Source organism: Quercus lobata, chromosome 4 (assembly GCF_001633185.2).
Source record: "Quercus lobata isolate SW786 chromosome 4, ValleyOak3.0 Primary Assembly, whole genome shotgun sequence".
In the NCBI taxonomy this organism is placed as follows: Eukaryota; Viridiplantae; Streptophyta; class Magnoliopsida; order Fagales; family Fagaceae; genus Quercus; species Quercus lobata.
The window spans coordinates 61,730,339-61,755,689 of NC_044907.1; the positions used below are offsets into that span (position 1 = coordinate 61,730,339).

Below are 25,351 nucleotides of genomic sequence, written 5' to 3' on the forward strand. Positions count from 1 at the left end.
ATATAACCAAAATGGCCACATTAATTCCCTATATTCTCTACCTCTATTTCTGTACCTTTTTTTTATTTTTTATTTTTTATTTTTTGTTTTTTTCATTTATTCTCGTATACTTTGTCATGATGTAAAAGATATGTTCACATTTTTACATGGTGCTTAAGTGATATTTTATCTTAATCTATTTCTTGACAAAATTAAATGGTTACATTTTAATATATTTTTAGGCGAAATAATGTTAGAAATTACAATAGGAAGAACATAGAAAAGTAGTTGATAGATTATTTTATGATTTTTATATATAATTTTACAATAAGTTTAATGACACAATGTTTTTCACAATTTTTTATTTATTTATTATTATAGCTACTAAAATCGTAGGTTGTAATTGTCATACAATAAATGAAAGCAATAATGCCCAATTATTTACATCAACCGTGTAGGCTAAGTAATGTACATATATATTATAAGAATGATCTCAAGCATATATAGGTGCGGTTTGGATTGGGTGTTTGCGTTTATAGGTTTGCGTTTTCTGGTTTTTTTTTTTTTTTTTTTTTTTTTTTTTTCACGCGTTTTAGGGAGACAAAATTTACTGTTCACAACTATAACAGCACTGTTCACGCATTGTAACAGCATTGTTCATGTACTGTTCATGGGACCACATCCATTTTAGTTAGAAAAAAAATATTAAAAATGGGTCACACGGTACTATTCACATATTTAAAAATTATTTTGTTACAATATTTTCAGTTTTCAGTTTTCAATTTCAGTAAAAATAAGTTAAATTCAAACGAACCCATAGTAATGCAATTCTAATTAGTAACGACTAATGAGAGAATAATCATGACTTCTAAAGTTGTTTTTAACGTATTTTATATATATATATACACACACTGCTTTTCAAAGTTTGAGGCATTCCACTTGATTTTAGAAGATTACTCTTTAATAGAAAAGAAGAATAAAATCTTATTTACCAGATTCTTTTGTTTTTTTCAGCAGACACATATATACTTATAGTGCATTCCACTAGTTTATTAGTGGTGATCAATTACTTTTTATTCTACTTTATGTTTTGCTAGACTAGTCATCAGGTATCGAACTCTTCCTGAATCCTTGGGTAGGATATTCTCATCTCTGCACTGATAATTATACTATATAATAATTAGTAAAAAACTGAAGATATTACACATTTGCTACTGCGTAATTAATTACCGTATACACACTGCCATATAAATGGATTGAAATCATGTTCTCAAAACATGATTTGATAGGAAGTGTAAACAGTAGCGAATGTATAATACAATAGCAAATGTGTAATATGTATATAGTTGAAGAACAAAAATCAATGTATAAATATAGGGTCCTTTTTCTATGTCCTAACTTGCAACTCTCACTCTTTGTTCGTTGCTTCCATTACTTAATAAATTCGTTTAATTGGTTATCTGCATTGCTAAGCCAAACTTAATTAATTCGTTACTAGTAGTGATGCTGAATGGTTAGTGAGGAAATAGTGGCCTAAATCAAATGCATAAACAAGGCCGTTAAGTAGACATGGAAGAGGAGCTAATAGCGTTTTCTGTTCTTGCTATAATTGATATCTGCTTTGAGGGAAGAATCTTGTCTTTTACCTTGCCTTGTATTGGTTCCTAAGTTACATATACATGCTCAGTTTATTTAGCCAAAAAAGACATTGAAGATGGGATCTTTTATTCTTTATCCTTCAGATGGCAAGGCATCTATTTCCTTTAGTATCATGATTTTGTGGCAAAAGGTGAAATAACATATACTATAACATTATGATTTCTGGTTAAGCATGGATCATTGTTTATAAAATTATTGAAAACTTTATATGCTATCCATCTATAATTAATTTATATATTACAGTCACATGGTTATGTCTCCCAGATCGTCTTTTGACGAAATAAATGCTAAGAGTAAAGGATGGAATGAATATGACACATTTGATGAAGGAAAAATGTTAAAGTTATTACAATTTTTACTATAACAAACTTACAAATTGATATGTAACAATTATTTTGTGATTGGTGCTATATTAATAAGAGATAATATTAGATTTTTTTTTTTTTTTTGAGAAAACAATAATATAATATTAGATGAATGTTTGAATGACCTTTTGTGATTGGTGATATATTTGGAGATGAACTAATACTAGTCTCCCATTATATTCTTTCCTATCATATGAAATTATTAAAAAATTCAAAGATTCAGTCGAGTGAGTCCCCCAAATATACGAATTAAAACAATGGGACTTTTTAAATAAATTATTAAAAAAAAATTTGTATGCTAGCTATAAAATCTGACTAGATTCATCATTCATCAGACACATTCTTATATCGCATTCAACTAGCTTTTCAAATTTTTTTTTTCTTTGTCCCATCTCATATAAAACTAGTTTATTAGTGGTGGTGATCAATTACTTTTTATTCTATTCAATGTTTTGCTAGACTAATAATAATAGGGTATTGAATTCTTTTTAACCCTTGGTAGGAAACTCTCATCTGTACTTCTAATTATATCTTATATTAATTAAGTAAAAACCTGAAAATATAAAAGTTTGGACAAAATTTAACTACAAACTTAGTTGTATCTTAAGGCTACAACCTTACTTAATATATTTTTATTAGATTGTAATTTTGACAAATTCAACATTGGATTACATTTTCTTCTTATATTCTCTATACTCTTGCAAAATTTCAAAAAAAAAAAACTAAAAATTAATAGGTATGTCATCAATCAATTGTTTAAATTGTAAATTTTTATAGTTTAAAATTATGCATAAAAATAATTTTATTGGTCACAGAGTAAATAACATTTGATTGACAGAACAAAATTTGACATGTGTATTAAGAGTGTAAAGAACATATAATCTAACGATTAAATTTTCAAATATGTAGCAATGCTAATTTTATTTAAAGAAGACTACAACGAAATTTGTAGACAATTTATATTCTCTATACTCTTGCAAAATTTCAAAAAAAAAAAACTAAAAATTAATAGGTATGTCATCAATCAATTGTTTAAACTGTAAATTTTTATAGTTTAAAATTATGCATAAAAATAATTTTATTGGTCATAGAGTAAATAACATTTGATTGACGGAACAAAATTTGACATGTGTATTAAGAGTGTAAAGAACATGTAATCTAACGATTAAATTTTCAAATATGTAGCAATGCTAATTTTATTTAAAGAAGACTACAACGAAATTTGTAGACAAACTTTATCCTAAAATTTATTTTTTAATTAAAAAGAGCATGGTTGGATGGGGTGTAGAAAAAAAATTCGGATTTCTACAGCTATTTGGTAGAATCATATAAACTTTCTTTAGTTGAGCAAATAATTGTTGCATATAAAAAGCTGTTCATACTATATAATTATAATTTTGTTGAACCACATTATACATGTAGCTTGAAGAAAAAAAATAAACTTATAAATAGGGGTGTTCACCAAACCACAAAAATTGCACCAAAACCGCCCGCAAGATACTATAATCACACCGCACCGCAAGTAATAGTGCACCGCATGGTGCAATGTGGTTTGTGGTTTTATAATAAGAAAACTGCATAAACCGCACCGCACCGCACCCTCTCTATATATTAATATATTTATTTATTTTTAATATATAATATATTATTAATAGTTTAATAACCCAAATGTTGACTAAAAAAGCCAACCCAAAATAAAGAAAAACTATCTCAACAATTTACAACTTGGGTCAAAAAAAGGGAAAAGTTAGTTTTGGGCTGAGTAAGAAAAGCCCAAAATTTGAAAAATATACTGACTTCAAACCGCATTTTATACATAGCATCGCACATGTGACCGCAAAAATGTGGTGCGGTGCAGTTATGGTTTTGGCTAAACTCTAAATCGCAGCACACCGCACCGCACTGCACATGTGACCGCAAAAATAAGGTGCGGTGCAATTATGATTTTAGCTAAACCACACCACAAAGTGCGGTGCTAAAAATGGCCCAAAACCATACCACAGCATACTGTGAACACCCCTACTTATAAATATATAGGCTCCTTTTCTATGTTGTATTTTTTTTTTTTTTTTTTGGGTAGAATCTGTGTTAAGTTGCATTAACTCTGACGACTTTGTTCCTTGATTCCATTACTTAACTGGCAAATTGTGTTTTCATTAATGCTTTCAGTATATATCTATTTGGAAGACAATATATATATATATATATATATATATATATATAATATTTGAGAAGCAATCGATGCAAAATAATTAGTTATTGAAAAAGGAGCTATTAAATTGAAAATTTTTCTTATTTTCAATTTCTAAAAGATAGCATTATTTTATGACCGCCTTATGGAGTTCCCACAGCTTTATCTAATTTTTCCCAGTTATGAAACTATTACAATAAGGTAGCACTGAGTTCCTGTGAAAGTTATGATTTTAAAATTATGAAACTTTTAGTTTTGATTTTATGTAAAAGATTTGATGGTTCAACAGAGATATGCTCTGGTTCATAATTTTTGACTGGGGTGTCACTACCGAATCTATTATAGATGTACGTAGAATAGTATCAGAATTTTTGAAAGACAAACCTCGCAAAGCGTGGGATGTGATGATATAATTATATACATACTATATCATTATGATTCCAGGTTAAGCATGGATCATTGTTTATTATATACCAATTGCTTACGTTATGTTATCCATCTACAATAATATATATGTTATGCTCACATGGTTACGTCTTCCATACCATAATTTGAAAAAAAAAATTTGATAAAAATTAAAGACATGTATTTAAAAAAAAAATGTGGGTTTGAGTTAGCTTAATTGGCAAAAAAATTTATAGTTAAATTTGAGTTTAAACCCTACCTATACTAAAAATAGATTGATATATTGATCCAATGATAAAGAACTATCACTATTCATAAGTTGAAATTTTCTAAAAAAAATTAAAAAAATATGACACATTTAATAAAGAAAAAGAATTCTACGTACATAATATTTTTACCATAATTTCTAAATGAGAAGATTATGCGTGCATGGTGTTACTATAAAGTATAAAAAACATACATAGGAACTTTATGTGCTCATGGTGCACAAAGCTGACCACGTGTGGACGCTACTATAAAATGAGAAATTTTGGCATTTAAAAACGTAGTGCGGTTCGCACATTGTATGGCTCCTTAAAGTCCTTTGTCTTGACTCTCGAACATAGAATGCATTATACGTAAACTGTGACGAAACCACCTTTGAGACTAAGATGATCATAATTGATAATACCCCCGAACCCACAACTCCCTTGGCTCCGTTAGAGAGGTAGAAATGTAGGAGAATAAAAAATTATGGAGAATAGAAAAGTAAGAGGATAGAAAAAATTTTAGTTTTCTTTCTTTTTGTTTGGTTGGAAGTGGAAAAGTGGAAGGATAGAAAATATGAGTTTGTATAAGTTTACACATATACCCTTATTAAAAAAATAATTGCCAATTAAACCTAAAAAAGTGATAAACAACCAAAAAAAATTAATCACCTAATTTTACTAAAAGATAAAAATTATGTCCAGAAAAAAAAAAAAAAAATCACATCTAAACAAAAAAAAAACAAACAAAAGAAACCAAAAGAATATATATATATATATGAGCACTCCGCGAAGAAGAGGCAAATCAAAAGAGGAAAAAAAAAAAAAAAAAAGAACAACGTGGGAAAAGCAAGCACTTGTGCAATTGCACATGGGCATTTTTGTCCAAAAATAATGTCCAATTTCTCCCTTAGTTTTTCTCTATTATGGAGAGAACTTTTTGGTGGGCTTAAAGAGAAAATACTTAAGCTCTATTATTTATTTTCTTTCCTTCCCATTCAGCCAAATACACTCCAAAAAAGTTTTCCTTCCCGTTTTCTCTCCAAAATTTTCCATCTACCCAATTTCACCTCCAAACAAACACACTTTTAAGAAAGTATATATATAGTTAAAAACTAGTTTCTAATATATCTAATGTAATAAAAAAACTTGATTTAAAAAATGTAGTTAATATTTAAAATTAAAAAAATACTATTTTAATCGCTAACCTTTACCAAAAGTTTTTTTTTTTTTTTGTCCTTAGATTTTAAAAAGTTTTGTTTTCATCCTTAAACTTTGTAAACAGTTTTTTTAATTGTTTAGACACAAAAAAAAAAAGGGATGGAAATAAAAAGAAAATTCATTAGTTTAAAAAAGAAAAACAAACTTTTGGTAAATTTGAAGGACAAAAAGAAAACATTTTAAATATTTTATGAACAAAAAATGAACTTTTTAAAGTTCAAAGATTAAAAAAAAAATTTGGTAAAATTCAGTAACTAAAATAGTATTTAACCCTTTAAAATTTAAACCTCAAGAAATTGCAACTAAGTGCCTGTTTGTTTCCACGTTTTGAGCCCAAAAAGGGCTTTTTGAAAAAAGCTAGGCCTAAAATTGTGTTTGGTTAAGCCCAAAATGCAACTTTTTGATAAAAGTTGCGTTTTGGGCATAGGCCAAAAATGCGGATTAAACGTGAAAATTTTATGGACCTCTGAGAGTCCATAAATGAAAACGCGCACTGCGCGTTTGATAGATTACCGTTGCTGATGATGGAATTACGAAAATACCCATAAAATTAATCAATTCTCTCAACGCCTGACTTCATGCCCCTCATCTCATCTCTCTGCTCTCCCTTTGCACGACGCCTCCCATCTCTTCTCTCTGCTCTGCTCTGCCCCCTCCGTAAGTCTCTCTGCTCTGTCTTTCTTCGTCTTCCTTTTCTTCTTCCTCTTCTTCTTCTTTCTTTCTGTCTTTCTGCGTGTTTATGCTATTTCTGCGTGTTTTGGGTATTCAAAACTCGTGGGTTTGGGTATCGCTATTTCTGTAGTTTTGGATTGTGATTTGTGTTATGGGTAATGATTTTTCTGTGTGTTCTTTGGGTTGATTTCTCATGGGTATGGGTTGGTTATGATTTTTTTGTTCATTGGGTTGATTTCTCATGGGTATGGGTTGTTAATGCCAAATACGTTTTGAAGGTAGAGATTTGATCAACAAAATACCAAGCAACACTGATCTGCTACCAAAAACCACCAGGTACCAACACTGATCTGTTTTTTTTTTTTTTTTTTTTTTTTTTTTTTTTTACCGAGTGTGGGAAATCTTTTTTCAGATCTTGCTATGAATGGGTATTGTTCCTTTACTTGTTTAGTTATTTGTTTTTGTTGATTGGAATTTACAGTGGTTTGAATTTTGCTATGAATGGTTTGTAGACTTATAGCTCATAATTCTAATAGAAAAAAGAAAAAAGTTTGGGTTTGAGGTCTGAAAATTAGAGGAGAAAATTATCATTGAAAGCTTCAGTTTTTCCATCATCATTGTGAAAATTATCTTAGCTATTATAGTATAATTTATGTATAAGCCTATCTGTTTAGGAAACTAGATACTTTTGATGTAAAAAACTAAGGTTGTGATTGTTTAGTTTAGAGCTAGAATTGTGAACCTCGTTTGATATGTTGCATCCTTGCACAGACTTAAGTGATTCACTCTTAAGAAATGTTTTGAAAGTTATGCTTGGATTTGTTTTATGTGTTATAGTAAAGCAGCACTGCTTTGAACTGTATGATATGGATGCGTGCTTGGATGACTCTTAGGCTAATTGTTGTATTGCAAGGGTTGCTTTTGTTGCAGTTGAAGTTCCAGTGGTTTTTGTTATTAAGGTTTAGAATGTGCACCATGACCCTTTTTTACTGGGGGCAGTATCATGAATGAAGCTGCCTAAAATTATTTAATACTCAGTGGATCTTTTTGGATATTTTTGGGTGTTATAAGTAAGGAATGGCAATCATGTAACTTTATTTTGTTACTAACATGCACCATGACCCTTTTTTACCAGGGGTAGTATCATGAATAAAGCTGCCTATACTTATTTAATAATAGGTGGATCTATTTGGACAATGTTGGGTGTTATATGCAAGGAAAGGAAATCATGTAACTTTATTTTGTTACTAACATGAATAAATAGTGAAGCCAGCCATTTAGGATTGAGCTCTTTACAGTCTTTTCATATCTTTTTTCTCCTTATCTTGTCAACAATTTATGTTTGGAATTTGCATTTTGTATGAGCCCTGAAGTTTATAAGATCTATTAATTTATATTTTCTAGTTTGTCATAACCTGAATTTCCATAGTTTTCTTATTTTTCAAGTTTTATGGCTCTCTAAGTGTGCTGCTATTTGTCATGGTGCTTGAGTACAAGAGTTCATCATGTATGTGGCTGCTTTTGCTAGTTTCGCAATTCTAGGTTCACAATTCTAGCTCTAAACTAGATACTTTTGCTAAAAAAATGTGTCCTTGGCCCTGTTCTAGTGTTTCTCAGCAACCAAACAATGGCTGTGATTGGTTAGGATTGTAGAGACAAAGTTTAATAATGATTAGTTTTTTTGTTTGCTTGATTTTGTTCAATATTGGCTTTGTTTCGAGTCTCATTTTGTTTGGTTTATTTTTTTGGCATCTGTCTGATTGCTGAAAAAATGGAAAGAAAATGATTGTTAAGTCAGAGTTAATATTAGTTTCTGCACTACTAGTTAATCAAATTATAACATCAGTAGGGACTAGAGAGAAGGTGGAGGTTTCAAATATTAATAGTATTGTAGTGTTTTTGTACTGTATATAGGCAGGAGGATTGTTTAGTTGTTTTTGCCTGTGGATGACAATGTGTATTGAGAGATTTGGGGAAATTATTGAGTACCGTCTACTTATTTTTGTTTAGATTTTGTTATCATTTCCAGGAATGTTTAGTTATTTCTGAAAAGCCTTTTTCTATTGTAACTACTCATTGGCTTGTTTTTATGGTTTTGCTAATATGCTTCAACCTCACTGGTTAACTTTATAGATGGGTAAAAACACAACTTCCAACCCCGAGGCAAAAAAGGCTAGAGCATTATGGGATAATAATTCAAGCTAGACAACTACTTTTTGTAACCTTTGTGTGGAACAGATTCAACTCGGGAATAGAAATAGAGGTGCTGCCTTTAGTATCGAAGGTTGGACCAATCTAGTGACCAAATTTTATGATGAGACCGGTCAAAATTATGATAGGGACCAATTAAAAAGTAGGTGGGATGTATTAAAAGGTGATTGGAGAGTGTGGGAACAATTGAGGAATCTTGACACAGGTTTAGGTTGGGATGCGGTGAAGGGAACGATTTGTGCTACTGATGATTGGTGGGACCGAAAGTTGAAGGTGAGTTGAGTATTTTATTAATATGTAGTTAGTTGGAGATAGTTTTTTTATATTATTGTTATATGAGTGAAATTACAATTACATTTTGTAGGAATTACCCAAAGCTAAAAAATTTCAAGAGAAAGGTCTACAGAATCTAGAACAACTTGATATAATGTTTAGGGATGTTGCAGCAACTGGAGTAGCTGCATGGACCCCTTCTTCAAATACACTCCCTCCAACAATGCCACAAGAGGGTGCTGGTGATTCAGATGGTAGCTCCGAATTTAAGGATAATCAATGTGACATGAGTTTAGACATTGATAGTTTGCAGCAAGGACATACTAGTCAATCACGTAGTTCAGGACAAAAGCGAACTAGTGAATCAATACCCTCACAGAAGAAAAAGAAGAAGATAGGAGGAGCTGCAATGTTGGACAATCTTATTAGTCAATTAATAACTGTATGTCAGAATAAGTCTGAAGGTACTTCTCGAGAGTTACCAAGTTCAATTGATAATGTCATGACAACTATGAGAGCACTTCCTGGAGTGGATAGTAAGTTCGTGGTTCAAGCTTCCTTTATCTTACTAAAAAGGTCATGTAGGGAGATGTTCCTAACTTTCAAGGAGCTAGAGTCACAGCTGGAGTGGCTACAAGGAATGATTTGTTTGAACCAAAAGAAGTGACCAACTTTATGTGGTACTCTGTATTAGCTTAGGACTAATATTAACTCTATGTTGTATTAGCTTACGACTAATATTAGCTTTATGTTGTATTAGCTATGTTGTATTAATTTTAAACTAAGTTATGTAATATTTAGTATTAGCTTTGGACTAATATATGTGTAATGTAAACACATTTGAAGCAACTGTTACAGTGTTATATACTTGGTGTTCTGAATTGTGTTGGTATGCAACGTGTTTCTAGTCAACTGTTACACCTTTGTTACTTTGTTGATTATTATGTTGATTTATATTAAGTATTAGCAATGGTTGATTATTTGTTACTTTGTTGTGTAGCCTAAACCAATATGGATGATTATAATGGTACTCATGAGAGTGGCAATTTTATGGAACTATTAATGGATGGGGATTATAGAAATTATTGTGATTATCATGATGGTGGTGATTATAATAATGCTGACAATAATAATGATGGTGATAACAATGATGATGACGATGGTGATAACAATGATGATGATGATGATGATGATGGTGAGAGTAGTGACAGTGATGATGACAGTGACAGTGATTCTGATGATGATGATAGTAACGACGATCTAATGAGGAGTTTTACCAGCTTGTGGCAGTTACCTGTGAAACAGTTGTGACATAGTTCAATAAGTACATTAATAAGACTACTTGTTATGATTCTGAACAAATAGGGTGGATTTGGGTGAGACGTTGTATAGAAGGTAATGAGAAATTGTGTTACAACATGTTTAGAATGAAAAAGGAGGAGTTTCTTAATTTGTGTCAAGTTTTACAACATGACTTTGGATTTCAACATTCAAGGAATATAAGGTTAGAAGAGTCAGTGGCAATCTGTTTACTGATACTTGGTCATGGAACATGTAACCGAATGGTTCAAGAAATATTTTAGCATTCGGGTGAAACCATAAGTAGACATTTTGAGAAGATGATCACTCTGTTGGATGCTCGCTTTGTAGCTGCATATGTAAAGCCTTTGGATCTAACTTTTAGTGAAGTTCCAACCAAAATACAAGACCATCCAATTTATTGGCCACATTTCAAAGTATGTGTACTATTGTATATTTGAATAAATGTTATTGTCTATAAGATAATACAATGCATGTGGAACTGAAAACTATTAATGTTTTTATTAGGATTACATCGGTGCGATTGATGACACACATGTGATAGCGGTTGTACCTACTAAGAAGTCCATTCCATACTTTGGAAGAAAGGGATATCCAACCTAAAATGTGATCGCTGTATGTGACTTTGATATGTTATTCACATTTGTTTTGCCTGGATGGGAAGGTGCAGCACACGACACTCACATTTTTCTTGATACTATTCGTAAACAGAGTAACAACTTTCCGCACCCACCACCAAGTTTGTAATTGGTTAATCAATTGTTCATTATAATGACATATTGTATGAGTGTGTTAATACAATTGAATTTTTTTTCTAGGGAAATATTATGTGGTTGATTTCGGATACCCAATGATGAAAGGCTATTTGGCACCATACAAGGGGATATCATACCATCTTCAAGACTTTCAAAGGAGAGGTGGAAGCCCTAGAACTAGACATGAAAAATTTAATCATGCTCACTCATCTCTTCGATGTACGATTGAGAGTACTTTTGGTGTGTGGAAGAATAAATGAAGAATTATCAGAAACATGCCATCTTTTCCATTCCATATCCAAATACTTATTGTATCTGCTACTATAACTCTTCATAATTTTGTTAGACTAAATGATAGGGATGATAGGGGCTTCATAAACGTCAATCAAGATTCAATTTCTAGAAGAGAACATAATAGTGAAGCAGATAGCAGTTATTAGCAAAACTCGGGATCTTTAACAGACCCTGCGATGGTGGTTCTTCATGATTCCATTGCTAATTCCATTTGGGGGGATAATAATTAGTAGTTGTCTTTTTTCTTTTTTTTATTTTTTTTATTTTTATAATATCATGTAGTACAATTTAAACTAGGGTTATTGGTATGTATTTTATCATCTTTTTTACATTTTTGTGTTGTACAATTTAAACTTGGGTTATTGATATGTATTTTATATGTTTTTACATTTTTATGTAGTACAATTTAAACTTAGATTATTGGTGTATATTTTATCATCTTTTTACATTTTTATATTGTGCTTCATGATGATGGAAATTATTTAGATTTAATTAATATTAATAAGAAGTCATTAATAGTAATAACAAATAATTATGACACTAAAAAAGAAAAATTGCCCAAACATTATTAAAATAATACCAATAATATATTATTATTATTATTATTATTATTATTTAGTAAGTATATGAAATAGATGATTTAATAAGTATGAAATAAACTCACATCCAAAAAAAAAAAAAGTATGAAATAAATTCCCTTATATATACATTGTCTTTTTTAGTAATTTATCCCTCAAACTACCACTTTTATAAGTGCTAGCCAAACACTCAGCTTTTTCATTATGCACTTTTTAACAGCTTTTAGCAAACACTCATCTTTTTTAAACTCCACTTTTTCATTATGCACTTTTAACAAAACTCCACATTTTCATTATGCACTTTTACAAAAAGCTGAACCAAACTCACCCTAATTCACACTCGAGAATTAAGTTAGCTTAAAGAGAACCCAAAATGGAAATGGCCAATTGGTTAATTTACGCCTATGGTCACCTTATAAAACATAAAATAAAAGACTTATTATATGTTTGGCAACTGTTGTTTTTTTTTTCCCCCAATTTTTAGTTCTCAAAAACTAATTTCTATTTTGTATTAAAAAAAAAAAAAAAAAAAAAAAACCTTGTTTGGTAACTTAAAATAGACACAAATCAAAAAGGGTTTCTTAATCTCAATTTTCAAATGAAATTGAGAGTAGCTAGTGACCTATTTTCAATTTTGAAAACACAGAGAAGCCAAGTGCACTTAATGACGTATAGGCTTAGAATCCCCTGGCTGAAACAAAAGCCACAATAACAAAGGAATTAAATGGGTTAGACTTTTTTTTTTTTTTTGAGAGAGTTTCAACCTATGGTGTCCACTTCTGATGATAACTCTTTATTATCAAATCAAGACACCAATCGGTTTTTGATGTAGTCGGAGATTGAATCTCAGATATCTTATTTAACCATCAGAGATTTTACCAGTTGACTTAACTGGAACCCACAAATGGGTTAGACTTTGTTAATGTATTTGGTTAAAAACCTAGAGTTAAATGAGATTTCATGTTCAGCTTGTGGTCTTTTGTTTTTAAAAGATACGATGCTTATGTGTTTAGTGAGCTTGTTTTAGCAGGTCTGGCAACAAATGCATGTACCTTAAAAGCTATTATGCTGGCATGGGATTTATTAGACACATCTATTTGCTTTTAATTAATTAATAAATAAAAATTTTAAATTAGCCTAAAATCTATAATAAATTGGTTCATCACTTACTAGGCTCACTCTCCTCTAAAACCTTTTATATATATATATATATATATATATATATAATTGCTGTATTTGTGTTTCACGAAACGTTTGAGAGGCATTATTTTGTAAAACCTCAAAGGACACTGATGTAAGTTATCCTTTTTATCTATATAAAGAGAATTTACGTAGCCTTTGGCTTTAGAGTCTAGGGAAATTGTTTTGAATTTTAGTACACCTTGATAGATGATTAACATCAAATATATTAGAATAAGTTATTATGATTTCTTAATTTTATATTGTGTCAATCCTGGATTGATGCAGGATTTATTTTTCATATATTTTTATTTTTCATATAATTCTCATTATTACATGGTGATTTCTGTCTTTTTCATACTCTGACCCCTTAAAGATGAAATCCTAATTTTGTTCCTTCATTTAAATAATTATTTATTATAAATAAAAAAAATTTATGGAAAATACACAATTTTTATAATCAACATATAAAACAAGTATTAAAAATTTTCTATTTTTCTAAAAAATGATCCAATTTGCCTAAAGTATAGTAATTTTATGGCGAAAATACCATTTTAGTCCCTATATTTTGAGGTTATAGTCAATTTGGTCTATATTATTTTCAAGTGGTAGTTAATTTAGTTCCTACCATCAACTCATTGATGGAAAATACTCACATTGCTAACAGATTGCACAATTAGCACCCTTGAAGTTGATGTAACTAATAATAATAATAATAATAATAATAATAATAGTTATATTTTATTTTAAAATGCCACATTAGCATTTAAATTGGAAAAAAAAAATTAAACCAAAAAAATATTAATTTTTTAATTTAAAATATTGAAGAAAAAAAAAATTGTAGTAACCCAGATTTTCTTGCACATTTTCATGGCAGACAAACACAAATACGCAAAGAAAATCTCTCTACATTTTTCTCGATCTAACCCAATATCTAGTTTTTTTTTTGTGTTCTCTCTCTCTCTCTCTCTCTCTCTCTCTCTCTCAACAACTATGGCCATCGCTCATACCCACCATCACTTAAGGCAGTTGTTCTCTCGTTTCTCAAGGCAAAACCCTAGTCTCTCTAAAACATGATTTATCCCCTTTCTCACTCACTTTTCAATCTAGACATGGAAAAGCCTCCATGCTCCACCTAGACACTTGCGGACTACCACCATCACAGTGGTGGTCTTTGCCTCTCTACCTAAATCTCTTCACCTCAGTGAAGATGATGATGAATCCTTAGGAGGATGGAGGGCTTTGATGGTTTATGGGTTGGTTAGGTGAAAAAGTTTTAAATGTTTACGTACTCTGTTTCATAAAATTGAATTAGACCTGATGATGCTTAAAATCGTCAGTAGGTCTATTCCTCAAACCCGTAGTCTTCCGTAAAATAAAGAGTCAAAAACCTAAAGAATGAAAATACCTTCAGAGTGCATCAATGTGGTGCCAACCTAAAAATCTCCAAAGATTAAGTCAGAAACTTACAGTAATCTCAATGAACTCAAAAAAAAGAGCTTAAAAATTTTGTTTTTCACCTACATTGAAATTGGGGTGTCTTGGTGTTTATATAGGGGGTCTGTGGATGACCAACTTAGCTAAATTTTAGGGACTTGGGTTATCAGTTGACTAGTAGGAGGCAGGAGTTATCCCACAACTGATTTGTAGGAGATGTGAGTTATCCCTTTTCCAGCTGTTGCGTGAATGTAAGAGAGCCTTAGGTGATAGCTTCTATGCAAATGTTGTAGTGTAGGCTTCGTATGCCTATCTTCACTTGTTTATGGGGGTGATGGATGGATGTCAAGCTGAGGCTCACAAGTGCTTGCTTGTCCGCTCTTGTATGTGATGAATGACTTATTAGAGTAGACATGATAAGTTGCATTTGTTGCATTGAGTCTTCCAATTCTGACAAGTCAAAATTTTCAAAAGATGTAGCTTACATTCAGAAGGTTGACTGTGGAGTTAGCTAAAAAGTTCCCCATCAAGACCCATGATAATTTTAGATTTGGTCTGATTTGTGAAAGTCTAGAAGTTTTTTGTAAATTTGGTCACTATTTTGGGAACTTAGCCGACCCATATAACTTTTTGGCTTGAAATTGAGGATTTTGGTATTTTTTTTTTTAACTTTATCAAGCCCATGATAGTTCTTAGAAGAAAGTTGTTGAATTTTTTATCCATTTTGTTGAACGAGATCAGACACAAAAAAACTTTTGAAGTTTGAAGGTTAAAAAGTTGCTGAGTTTAGGATGACTGATTTAGATAACAAGTTAGGACAATCAAAAGAGATTGCAAACGTGACCAGAATCACTAGAGAAAATGCAATCACAAGCCCATTTGGTAGCCAAGCAAGTGCAATAAAATTTGGGTTTTTTTTTTCCTTTTTTTTTTTTTTAAATTGAAAAAAAAAATCCAATTTAAATGCTGGCGTGGCATTTTTTCATAGCAATTAATTTTTTATTATTAGCTATGTTAGCTTCAAATGTGGTAATTGTGTAATCCATTAGCCATGTAGATCTTTTTTTGTTAGTAAGTTGAAGGAGACCAAAACAAGTTCAACTTGAAAATAACATGGACCAAATTGACCGTGACCCCAAAATATATGGACCAAAATAATATTTTCACATACTTTTTTTGACAGTATAATTGTGTATTATGACAATGAATGTTAATTCCAATAACAATAAAATTATTAAAATCAATCTTTTTATTCCATTTAATTATATGCTTTACTATTAATATTAGCAAACACACCTTATCCCCGATCTCACACACAATAGATATTCCATATGGGACAAAAATGATCACACACACCCTTTTACAAACACAATGTTACACACATTTTTTGAACTAAATCGCGAGTTAAATTTGAAATCACATTTTCAACTCATGATTTTAGTTCATGATTTTAGTTTGAGGTATTTCTGTTATTTTTTTAAGTTCTAAGGTATTTGGGTCAATTTTTTTAGCTTTCAAGGGCATTTCAATTACTTTTTAGGTGCTAAGCATATATGGGTCTTTTTTTTTTTTTTTAGCTATCGAGGGTATTTCAATCACTTTTGAGGTTATAAAGATATTTTGATCAACTTCTAGGCTTCAAGGTCATTTCGTTCAAATTTTAGGTTAATAGGTATTTTGGAGGCCTCGGGTGTATTTCGGTCATTTTTTAGCTTTTGGTAGTATTTTGGTCATTTTTAGGTTTTAGGGTATCAGACACTTTTTAGGTTCTAAGGGAATTTCAATCAATTTTTTAGGTTTCAGGGGCATTTTGGTCATTTTATAGGTTTCAGGGATATTTTGGTAATTTTTTTTAGGTTTAGGGGTATTTTGGTTATTTTTGAGGTCCTAAGGGTATTTCAGTTATTTTTTAGGTTTTCAGTGATATTTTGGTCATTTTTTTCTGTTTATGGGTATTTTGGTTTTATTTTGGAGGACTCAGGGGTAATTCAATCATTTTAATTTTTAGGTTTCAAGGGTATTTTTGTCATTTTTTAGGTTCTAAGGGTATATCGGTCAATTTTATAGATTTAAGTCATTTTTTAGATTTAGGGGTTGGTGATTTTGGAGGTCTCAAGGGTATTTCGATAATTTTTATATTTTGGAGGTATTTTGGTCATTTTCTAGGTTGAGGTCATTTGATCACTTTTTTAAGTTTTAAAGGTATTTTAATTATTTTTTAGGTTCTATAGGTATTTGGTAATTTTAAAGGATTTTGGAGGGCATTTTGGTCATTTTGAACATTTATGTGCATTTTAATAATTTTTAGATTTGAGTATTTTGGCCATTTTAGAGGCTTTAGTGGTATTTTTGTTATATATAATCATTGATTATTGGGTAATTGGGTAGGTTGGGATTTACCTATAATAATTGGGTTGAGTTGGGTTGGATTGGGTTTAGATTATAATTAATTAGTTCAATGTTATAATGGATAAATGGGTTTTATACTTTTATGTAGCAATCAATTTATGCATTAATAGCCCAAACTCACCCACCAGACAACCTAGTTTTAGCGCCCAAGTTTTGTAAATCTCATCTTGGCAGAGGCTTCCCAGGCTGCATTGTAATCCTTGATAAGCAAAAAATATAAGAGGAATAATAGATAATTTTCCAACATCGACAAGAGTTGGTGAAGACTAAAGAATCTTACACCATCAGTCATCAGAAGAGAAAATTGTGGGTCATTCAAATGAAATAAAATTTCCAACTAATTTAATTTTAACAGGTCAAATAACGGCTGCTAAACTTTTGTAGACATCGATATGGACTTCCCTCTTCTATGGGATTTCCAAGAATGATCATAAAAAGTGAGGGCTTGGCCTTGCTATTTCACACTGACATTCATCAGAGAGAGGTCTGTGAGAGAGAGTGAGAGAAATCAGAAATGGCAGTGAGAATGGTGGTGTTTCAAATAATTGTCTTATTGGGATCAATGAATGCATTTGTAAAAGCAGTGGGTTTGGTGAACAGTTCAAAATGTAGTGAAGCAACCTGTGGGAACGTTAGCATTCCATACACTTTTAGAATAGATACCGATTGCAACATGACCAACTTGTATTGGATAAATTGCAGTCACAGTTTCAGTCCTCCCAAGCCTTTCTTGGCGTCCATAAACCTGGAGGTTTTGGACATTTCATTAGACGACGGCACACTTCGCGTCAACTATCCAATGTTTTGGGGTTGTTCTAATGCTACAAGGATAAAATTTGACAGCTATTATTCAAGAAGTCTTGTCTTCTCCCAATCAAGAAACAAATTCATTGCCATAGGTTGCAACAATTTTGCTTCATTGATAGATGCAGAAAGTGCTATTCTTTGTGGGTGCATGTCCGTTTGTGATAACAAAAACAGAGAGATGAATATCAGCAATAGTTGCAATGGCATCAACTGCTTCCAAACTACGATCCCTTCAGTTCTCCAGGACTTCTCTGTATCTCTGAAGTCAATAGACACCGAATCTGACAGAATTAACCCATCTTGCAAGTATGCATTCATTGTAGAACAGAAGTGGTTTGAGACCAATTTAACAAACCCGTTTGAAGTCCAAAATATGTCCCACGTTCCTGTGGTATTGGAATGGCTCATCGATCCAACATTATTTCCTCTTGTAACTGGAAATAGACTGTCATCTGAAGAAACCTCAACCTATGTTTGTGCTAATCGTTCTTCAACTCTTACATGTTCTTGCAAACGAGGCTTTAAAGGGTATCCCTATCTGCCTCATCCTGAACGATGTGCAGGTAAACTACTTCTCACCTCCGTCTATTAATTTTACCCCTGTAAATTAAATATTCATCACATCACATGTTATTGTTTTCTTAGATAACTTTCATGCCCTGCCCAAATTAGTTTTAGAGCTGGATCGACCACAACAACAGTGTGGGGGAGAAAAAATACATTTCATGTTGTCATCTGATTCAAATTCCTTTCCCCTAGCTATATTAATTATCTAAAAATAAATAGAATAAGGTGGCTAAAGCATATATTTTGATTTGGGAGTATCATTTTAAAATGAAAAAAAAATATATTTATTTTTCTACAAATATTTTACGTTGAAACAAACGGAGCATTATGTGAATATATTTATTTTTTCTTTCTTTTTACTTCATTTTTTCCATTCTCTTGGCTTTCACACTTATAGTATCCTTTTGAGTCCTAAATTTATCCTTGAATTTCAACTCCATTAATATTCTCCCCTAAAATTTTCTCTATTCTATAGTATTATGTCCGTCAATAATTACTTCTTTAAATTTAAGTGAAGGGGAGTATATCCTTCTCAAAAAAAAAAAAAAAAAAGAAGTGAAAGGAAGTATATGTAAGACTTAGGTGAGAGACATGAACGGTGCACTTGACTACTATAAGAAAATTAAATTGTTAAGGGTAATTTTCAATAACAAACCTTGAGATTTGAAATAATACTAATCAGGTTGAAGACTTTCAAAACTGACCAATTTTGTCCATAAAGCTAACTTAGTCCCTAAACACTATTAGGCCAATTAGTCAATTTTCTCAACTATCTTTGGGACTAACTTGGCTTTAGGGAACAAATTGATTAGTTTAGAAAATTTTTGGACATAGTTGGCATTAGCCCAAACCTCATAATATTTTAATTAATGGAATTTACCTAATTATTTAATACATACCACCAAATCAAAATATGAATTTTATTCTTGATACTCTAGGTTGTAAAGGTTGAAAATTTCAAAGGATTGTAAAGATTGGCCAAAGAGTGTTAGCTCCGATGGTAATGAACTAGGAATGATATTCTTCAATTAGATACTTTAAAATTATTCATCTTAACAATTTAGAAAACGATATCTCTCTCACAAGCTTATATCCAATCTAAGGGGACTTTTGGTTCACATGATGTTAGATAGATTTCTAAAATCTTAATCTATGGAATTACATTTTAAGTTTTTAACAATATAAGATAATAGTGTTTGAGTCATTATTAACATTCCCATCATATTTCAAGGATTTAACATTCCTATAATTGGAGAGTTCCAGTTAACTTAACTTGTAATATCTTTTATAGTCAAATAATAGATCTGGGATTTGATCCCCACCTACATAGAAAAACCAATTGCTATTTTGGTCTGTGGATAAAGAGTTATCATCAAAAGTGGACACTATAGATTAAAACTAAAGTTATTAAACCCAAGCCAACTTGGCCAATCACACCAAAAACCTGATTACCTGGCACCTAGATCGATTCAGGTGTTAAAATGGACCGTTTATGCATAAAACCTTGTCAAACCCAGTCAATCCCTGCAGGTTTCTGCCGACATGAGTAACCTGGATGGGGTTTATTGCTCGATTGGGTTTGTGAAATTTGTAAAATTACATTAATAGGTCCACTTTATTGACTTCTTTACTATTTAATATGTAATAATATGGTAATTTAAAGAGGAAAAAACCTAAATAATTTTTTTTTTAAATGCACTTATCTATCTATCTACCTATCTCCAAGACTCTCATCCTATTAAGTCTACTCTGTTATTGTGAAATCTTGATTTTGAATTATGATTACCAGTATAATTTAGGATATGGCTATTTTTTTAATTTACATGTTTATGTTAAGATTTCTCAAACTTTTATACATATATATATATATATATATATATATTAAAAAGAAGGATAAATTTCACTAACTACCCCTGAGGTTTGGACAAATACCAAGAAAGTCTAGAAGATTAAAAAACTGACCATTTCAGTCCTTAAGTCCAAACAGACTCTAAAATTGTTAACCTCAATCCTCTAATTCCTTTCTCTTTGCTCTCTCTTCTTCACTCCAGAAGCTCTCTCTGTGTCAAGCTGAAGCCCGCCATAAGGTTTCAAACTCAACAAATGACCAATAAGACAATCAAAGACAAATCAACCCAAACAAACAACCATCCAACATCAAACCTCATTCATACCTAGATCAAAACATTTCAAAACAAAACCAAGACCCATAACAAAACCAAACCCAAACAAACCCAAATCAACAAATTTTTTTAAAAACTTATACCCATGACAGCAAGCCCTGGCAAATTGGGATCTTACAACCGCTGGCCACCACTCATCGTGACCCACAAATCCTTTGCTCAAACCAAAGCAAACCCACCTCCCCGATCCAAACCAAAATCCACCGCCAACCCACCACTAATCAAAACCAAAATCACAAACCACCACCGCCAACCCATAACCGATCCAAACCAAAATCACAAACCTCCACCACCGAGCCACACCAAAACCCACGACATTGCCACCCAAAGACCACAAGAACCAACACCGATCCACACTAAAACCCACCAACACTGATCCACACCGATCCACACCAAAAGTCACCAAAACTGCTTACCCATACCACCACACTGTCACAAAGACCACAATAGAGAGAAGAAAGGAACGTGAGAGTCAAAGAGAGGTTTGAGAGTGGAAAGGATGAGGGAGCCAGAGAGAGTGATGAGAAGAAAATGTGAGAAGAAAAGGTGAGAAGAAAGAGAGTCAGAAGAAAGAAGGACCCGTGTGAGGGTGAGAGAGAGAAACCAAAAATAAATAATGGCGATAGAGTCCGTTTGGACTTAAGGACTGAAAATGGTCAGTTTTTTAATCTTCTGGACCTCCTTGGTATTTGTTCAAACCTCAGGGGTAGTTAGTGAAATTTACCCAAAAAAAAAAATTTATTTGACCCTACAATTTGATCGATAACCTACTAGTTGAATCGATGACCCAATGACCCGACTCAGACTAGGTCAATATCCAAGTTGGATTTGATAAATAAAGTTGAAAGTTGAAATTGTCTCTCAAGAAAATCCTATAATTGGTTAATAACATTTTCATGAATGGTTTCAATTTTTAAGGGTGGTTTGGTGATTTTAGAGGTTTTGTGATTTTTTTTTATTTTTTATTTTTTGTCATTCTAGGCTTCTAGCACTTTAGGGATATTTTGGTTATATTAGACATTTTTCTGCAATTATTTTAAAGATTTGGAGTATAGCTTGGTCATTTGGGTGGTTTTAATGGTATTTTGATTATTTTAGAGGTTTTTTTTGGTTATTTAAGTCATTCCATTAGTAAAAAATATAAGATTTTCATCATCTAATAATATAATCCATTACAATGATATATACATAATCCATATTACTATAATATTGAATTGTAATGTTTGTCACGTTACAATGAATCAAACACCCTGTAATATTAACATGAGCTTGGGCTGGACTGCCATTATAAATAATTAACCAATTTTTGTTTCAAATTCTTTGTTACACAATATCCACACTTTCATACCAAATGTCCGCATTTTACACATAATGTGAAAGAGTGTGAAGACCATTACTATTACAATACATAGAAAATCATTGTTTTTGGATGATTGTCAGCGTGGCTTTGAGTTTTATTTCTCAATGTTCTAATGCGCTATGTTTCATGTTTGTCATTACAATTTACATGATAGATATTAACGAATGCATAGATAATTCCACACCGTGTTTGGATTTCTGGAATAGCTCTTCGAGGGACTGGAATAAGAATAACTATTCGAACCTCCGCTGCGTAAATACTTATGGGTCATACTATTTTGTAGAAGATGATCCAATCATCGAGCCTTCTCCTCCTTCGACCAAAGCAATCACAATAGGTATGTATTTTTAGTTTTTACACTAAGAGATCTACAATAATAACTACAAGAAAGATTTTTGCCTTTAAAATTATATATAAAAAAAAAAAAAGGCTTTCTAAAATATCTTAAACGTGACTCACTGCTTCATTTATACTATTTTGGACTACTACTTCTTATTGGATTTTTGTCTTGAGAGGATTCATGTCTGAATTAAGGGAACTTTACCAAATTGCACTTGATAAAACAAATAAACACAAGTCTAAAAATAAAAAAGATCATGAGAAAATTACTAGTTTAAATGTTCCAATAAGTGCAATGGGAATCCATGGTTGTCCTCAATTGAACTACAAACAGATAATAATAAAGAGACAACTACTGAATAAAACTACTGTCACGTTATGCCCACTCTAAATCCTATCATTTATTCCCACGTTTGGGAGATTATGAAAGAATGAAACAAAATGTAATAGAGAGAATGAGAGACCATAATGGAATAAAATATGATGTATTTTTTCTTAGTGCATTTGAGAGTTTTTAAAAGAAGAAATAAAATAGAAAGAAATATACGATTTTATCTCCTTAAAGCAGATCAAGTCTTGTGTTTGACATAATCTTCTTAAAGCAAATTTCGCCCCTCACACAATTTATGGTGCTTTGAGACTCACGGACATCTGCCTCCCAGGATAAAATGATATACAACACGGAGAAGAAGTACACAAAGTCTGTGCTCTGTGAACTACACTATGTCTCTTTCTCTCTCTTTGACTCAAATGAATGCAAAATATATATATATATATATATATATATATATTCTAGAAGAGATTCTAAAAAAGTTGTTTTTCATGAATGAGGAACTATGAAAATATACGTTATTGAATAGACTCACTGTTTCAGAAAAAACTGTTGTATACAAACTTACTAACTCAAAAAATAAAATATTATTATTAATTGGATAAGTGGGCACAATCCACACATGCCTAAAGCCCAACCCAATATCCAACCCAAAACTCATATTCTCTATCATTTCTTATGTGGGACTCAAGGATTTTCGCCATTTTAATATTATGTTCAAACGGACACATTAGGACTCAATTTCTTATTCACTCCATACTATTATTCCAACAATTCCCCACATGAATAGAAATTGATAAAACACAATGCAAATAATAATGCAGACATAGAGAGAGTAAAAGAAAAGTTACTATATCAAGAGAGGTGGCTTTTGGCTTTGAACCTTCCTTTGTGAAAAACTATCGGTGAACACAATATTTTTGAACTGTCAGTCGTTTGTGTATACCAAGACAATAGAATTCACACAGCTCCTTTTCGAACATATTTTGTTCTTATAGTTGTGTTCATTTCGGCCCTGAACATATCTTGGTAAATTCATGAAGTGCTTTAGAGAATTTAGCCTTAAAACTCTTATTAAGAATATCCTGCTATACCCCACTTGGTTTTCCAAAATATAAGAATCATTAAAAGCAAATCTTACCCTAAACATCGCTTACAGGCATCACTATTTCATTATAGGAATAGGTGAGAGATGCTATCTCCATAGTGATAAAACTAGTCTCCACGATTCAATTATCCCTTTGAACTTAGATTTTGGGATCTCCAGTTAGTTAGGTTGGGTTGCCATCCCAGAGACTTTTAGGTCATAGGCTTTAACCCCATTCCCCTTGATGACCCTCGATGAACGCACAATTTATTTGCTCTCCACTCAAAAAATTGATTATGGATCCGTTTTATAAGCTGTAAGTAATTCCATTTGAGAGCAACTACCTCAAGGTATTTTCTCCAACAAATATGTAGAGACCTACTATAACTCTATGCCTTACCATTATATATAAATAGGAGGCACAAGTATCCAACAATGCATGTTTGTTTAGATTTTTAAAGACTTCCCCAAAAATACATATCCTCTTCGCATAAGGTGTTCTCATTAGACCGTCTTCACATCTCTCATGTGATTGAGACAAGACAAGTCCATCAAATGTATTAGAAAATTTTATTTCTAGTATCATATCTACAACACCTACATCATCTTTCGAGTTGAAATCATTGGTTAACATCATCTTTGTAGCTTTTATTATTGCTACATACACGAGCATGTCCCACAATGACATAGCCTCTTGTGATATATTTCACATCACACACTAGTCACATTAAATCTAAACTCATTTGACATCATCTTATTGTCAAATTTCTCATGTGGAGGAGAAAAAATACATTTCATGTTGTCATCTTTGATTCAAATTCCTTCACTATATTAAATTATCCAAAAATAAATAAAATAAGGTGGCTAAAACATACATTTTCATTTGGGTGTATTATTTATATGAATATATTTATTTGGGTAAATTACGGTAAACTACCTAGAGGTTTGAGGAAATATCAAACACATCCATAACTTGTTAAAAATGTCAATTTAGTCATTCAATACAAACGATGTTAACATCTGTTGTTAATAAGAAAGATTTTTATAAAATAAAAAAATTAAAAAAAAAATTAAAACTCAAATCTGACTCTCTCTCCCTCTCTTCTTTTCTATTTCCAAATATCACTATCTCTTTCACAAGTCACAATTTTTTTTTTCTTTGCTTATCCAAATCTTAAAATTTTGAATGGTCCGTTTATGGACCAAAGAATCATTCTCTGAAATTTCCTTCATTTTTCTTCTTAAAATCAACAACAAAGTAGTGCCTTTTTTTTTTTTTTGGGTTCTTTTTTCTTAAAAAAATAATTAACAAAAAAGGTAATTATTTTGCTACTTTGTGTTTGGTAGCCGAGAAAATCAAATAGAAAAGTTGAAAAAATCAAAAGGAAAAGCCACAGAAAAAGACTCATCTCCTCCCATATAGTGTTTGGAAGCCAAGAAAATCAAAAGAAAAAGAAAAAGCTCCTTAAAAAACAAGCCCTTTT

General features: G+C 31.4%; 2 protein-coding genes across 2 annotated transcripts; both read left to right on the forward strand.

Annotated features, from left to right (window-relative positions):
* Positions 1-8,364: 8,364 nt before the first annotated feature.
* On the forward strand, positions 8,365-9,888 carry LOC115985535 (L10-interacting MYB domain-containing protein-like). The gene is made up of 3 exons (XM_031108476.1): positions 8,365-8,370; positions 8,976-9,221; positions 9,313-9,888. The coding sequence occupies exons 1-3, from the start codon at positions 8,365-8,367 to the stop codon at positions 9,886-9,888; spliced, it is 828 nt and encodes a 275-aa protein (XP_030964336.1).
* A 7,819-nt stretch (positions 9,889-17,707) lies between these two features.
* Positions 17,708-18,592, forward strand: LOC115985536 (wall-associated receptor kinase-like 10). Its single transcript, XM_031108477.1, has one exon. The coding sequence runs from the start codon at positions 17,708-17,710 to the stop codon at positions 18,590-18,592; it is 885 nt and encodes a 294-aa protein (XP_030964337.1).
* Positions 18,593-25,351: the final 6,759 nt, after the last annotated feature.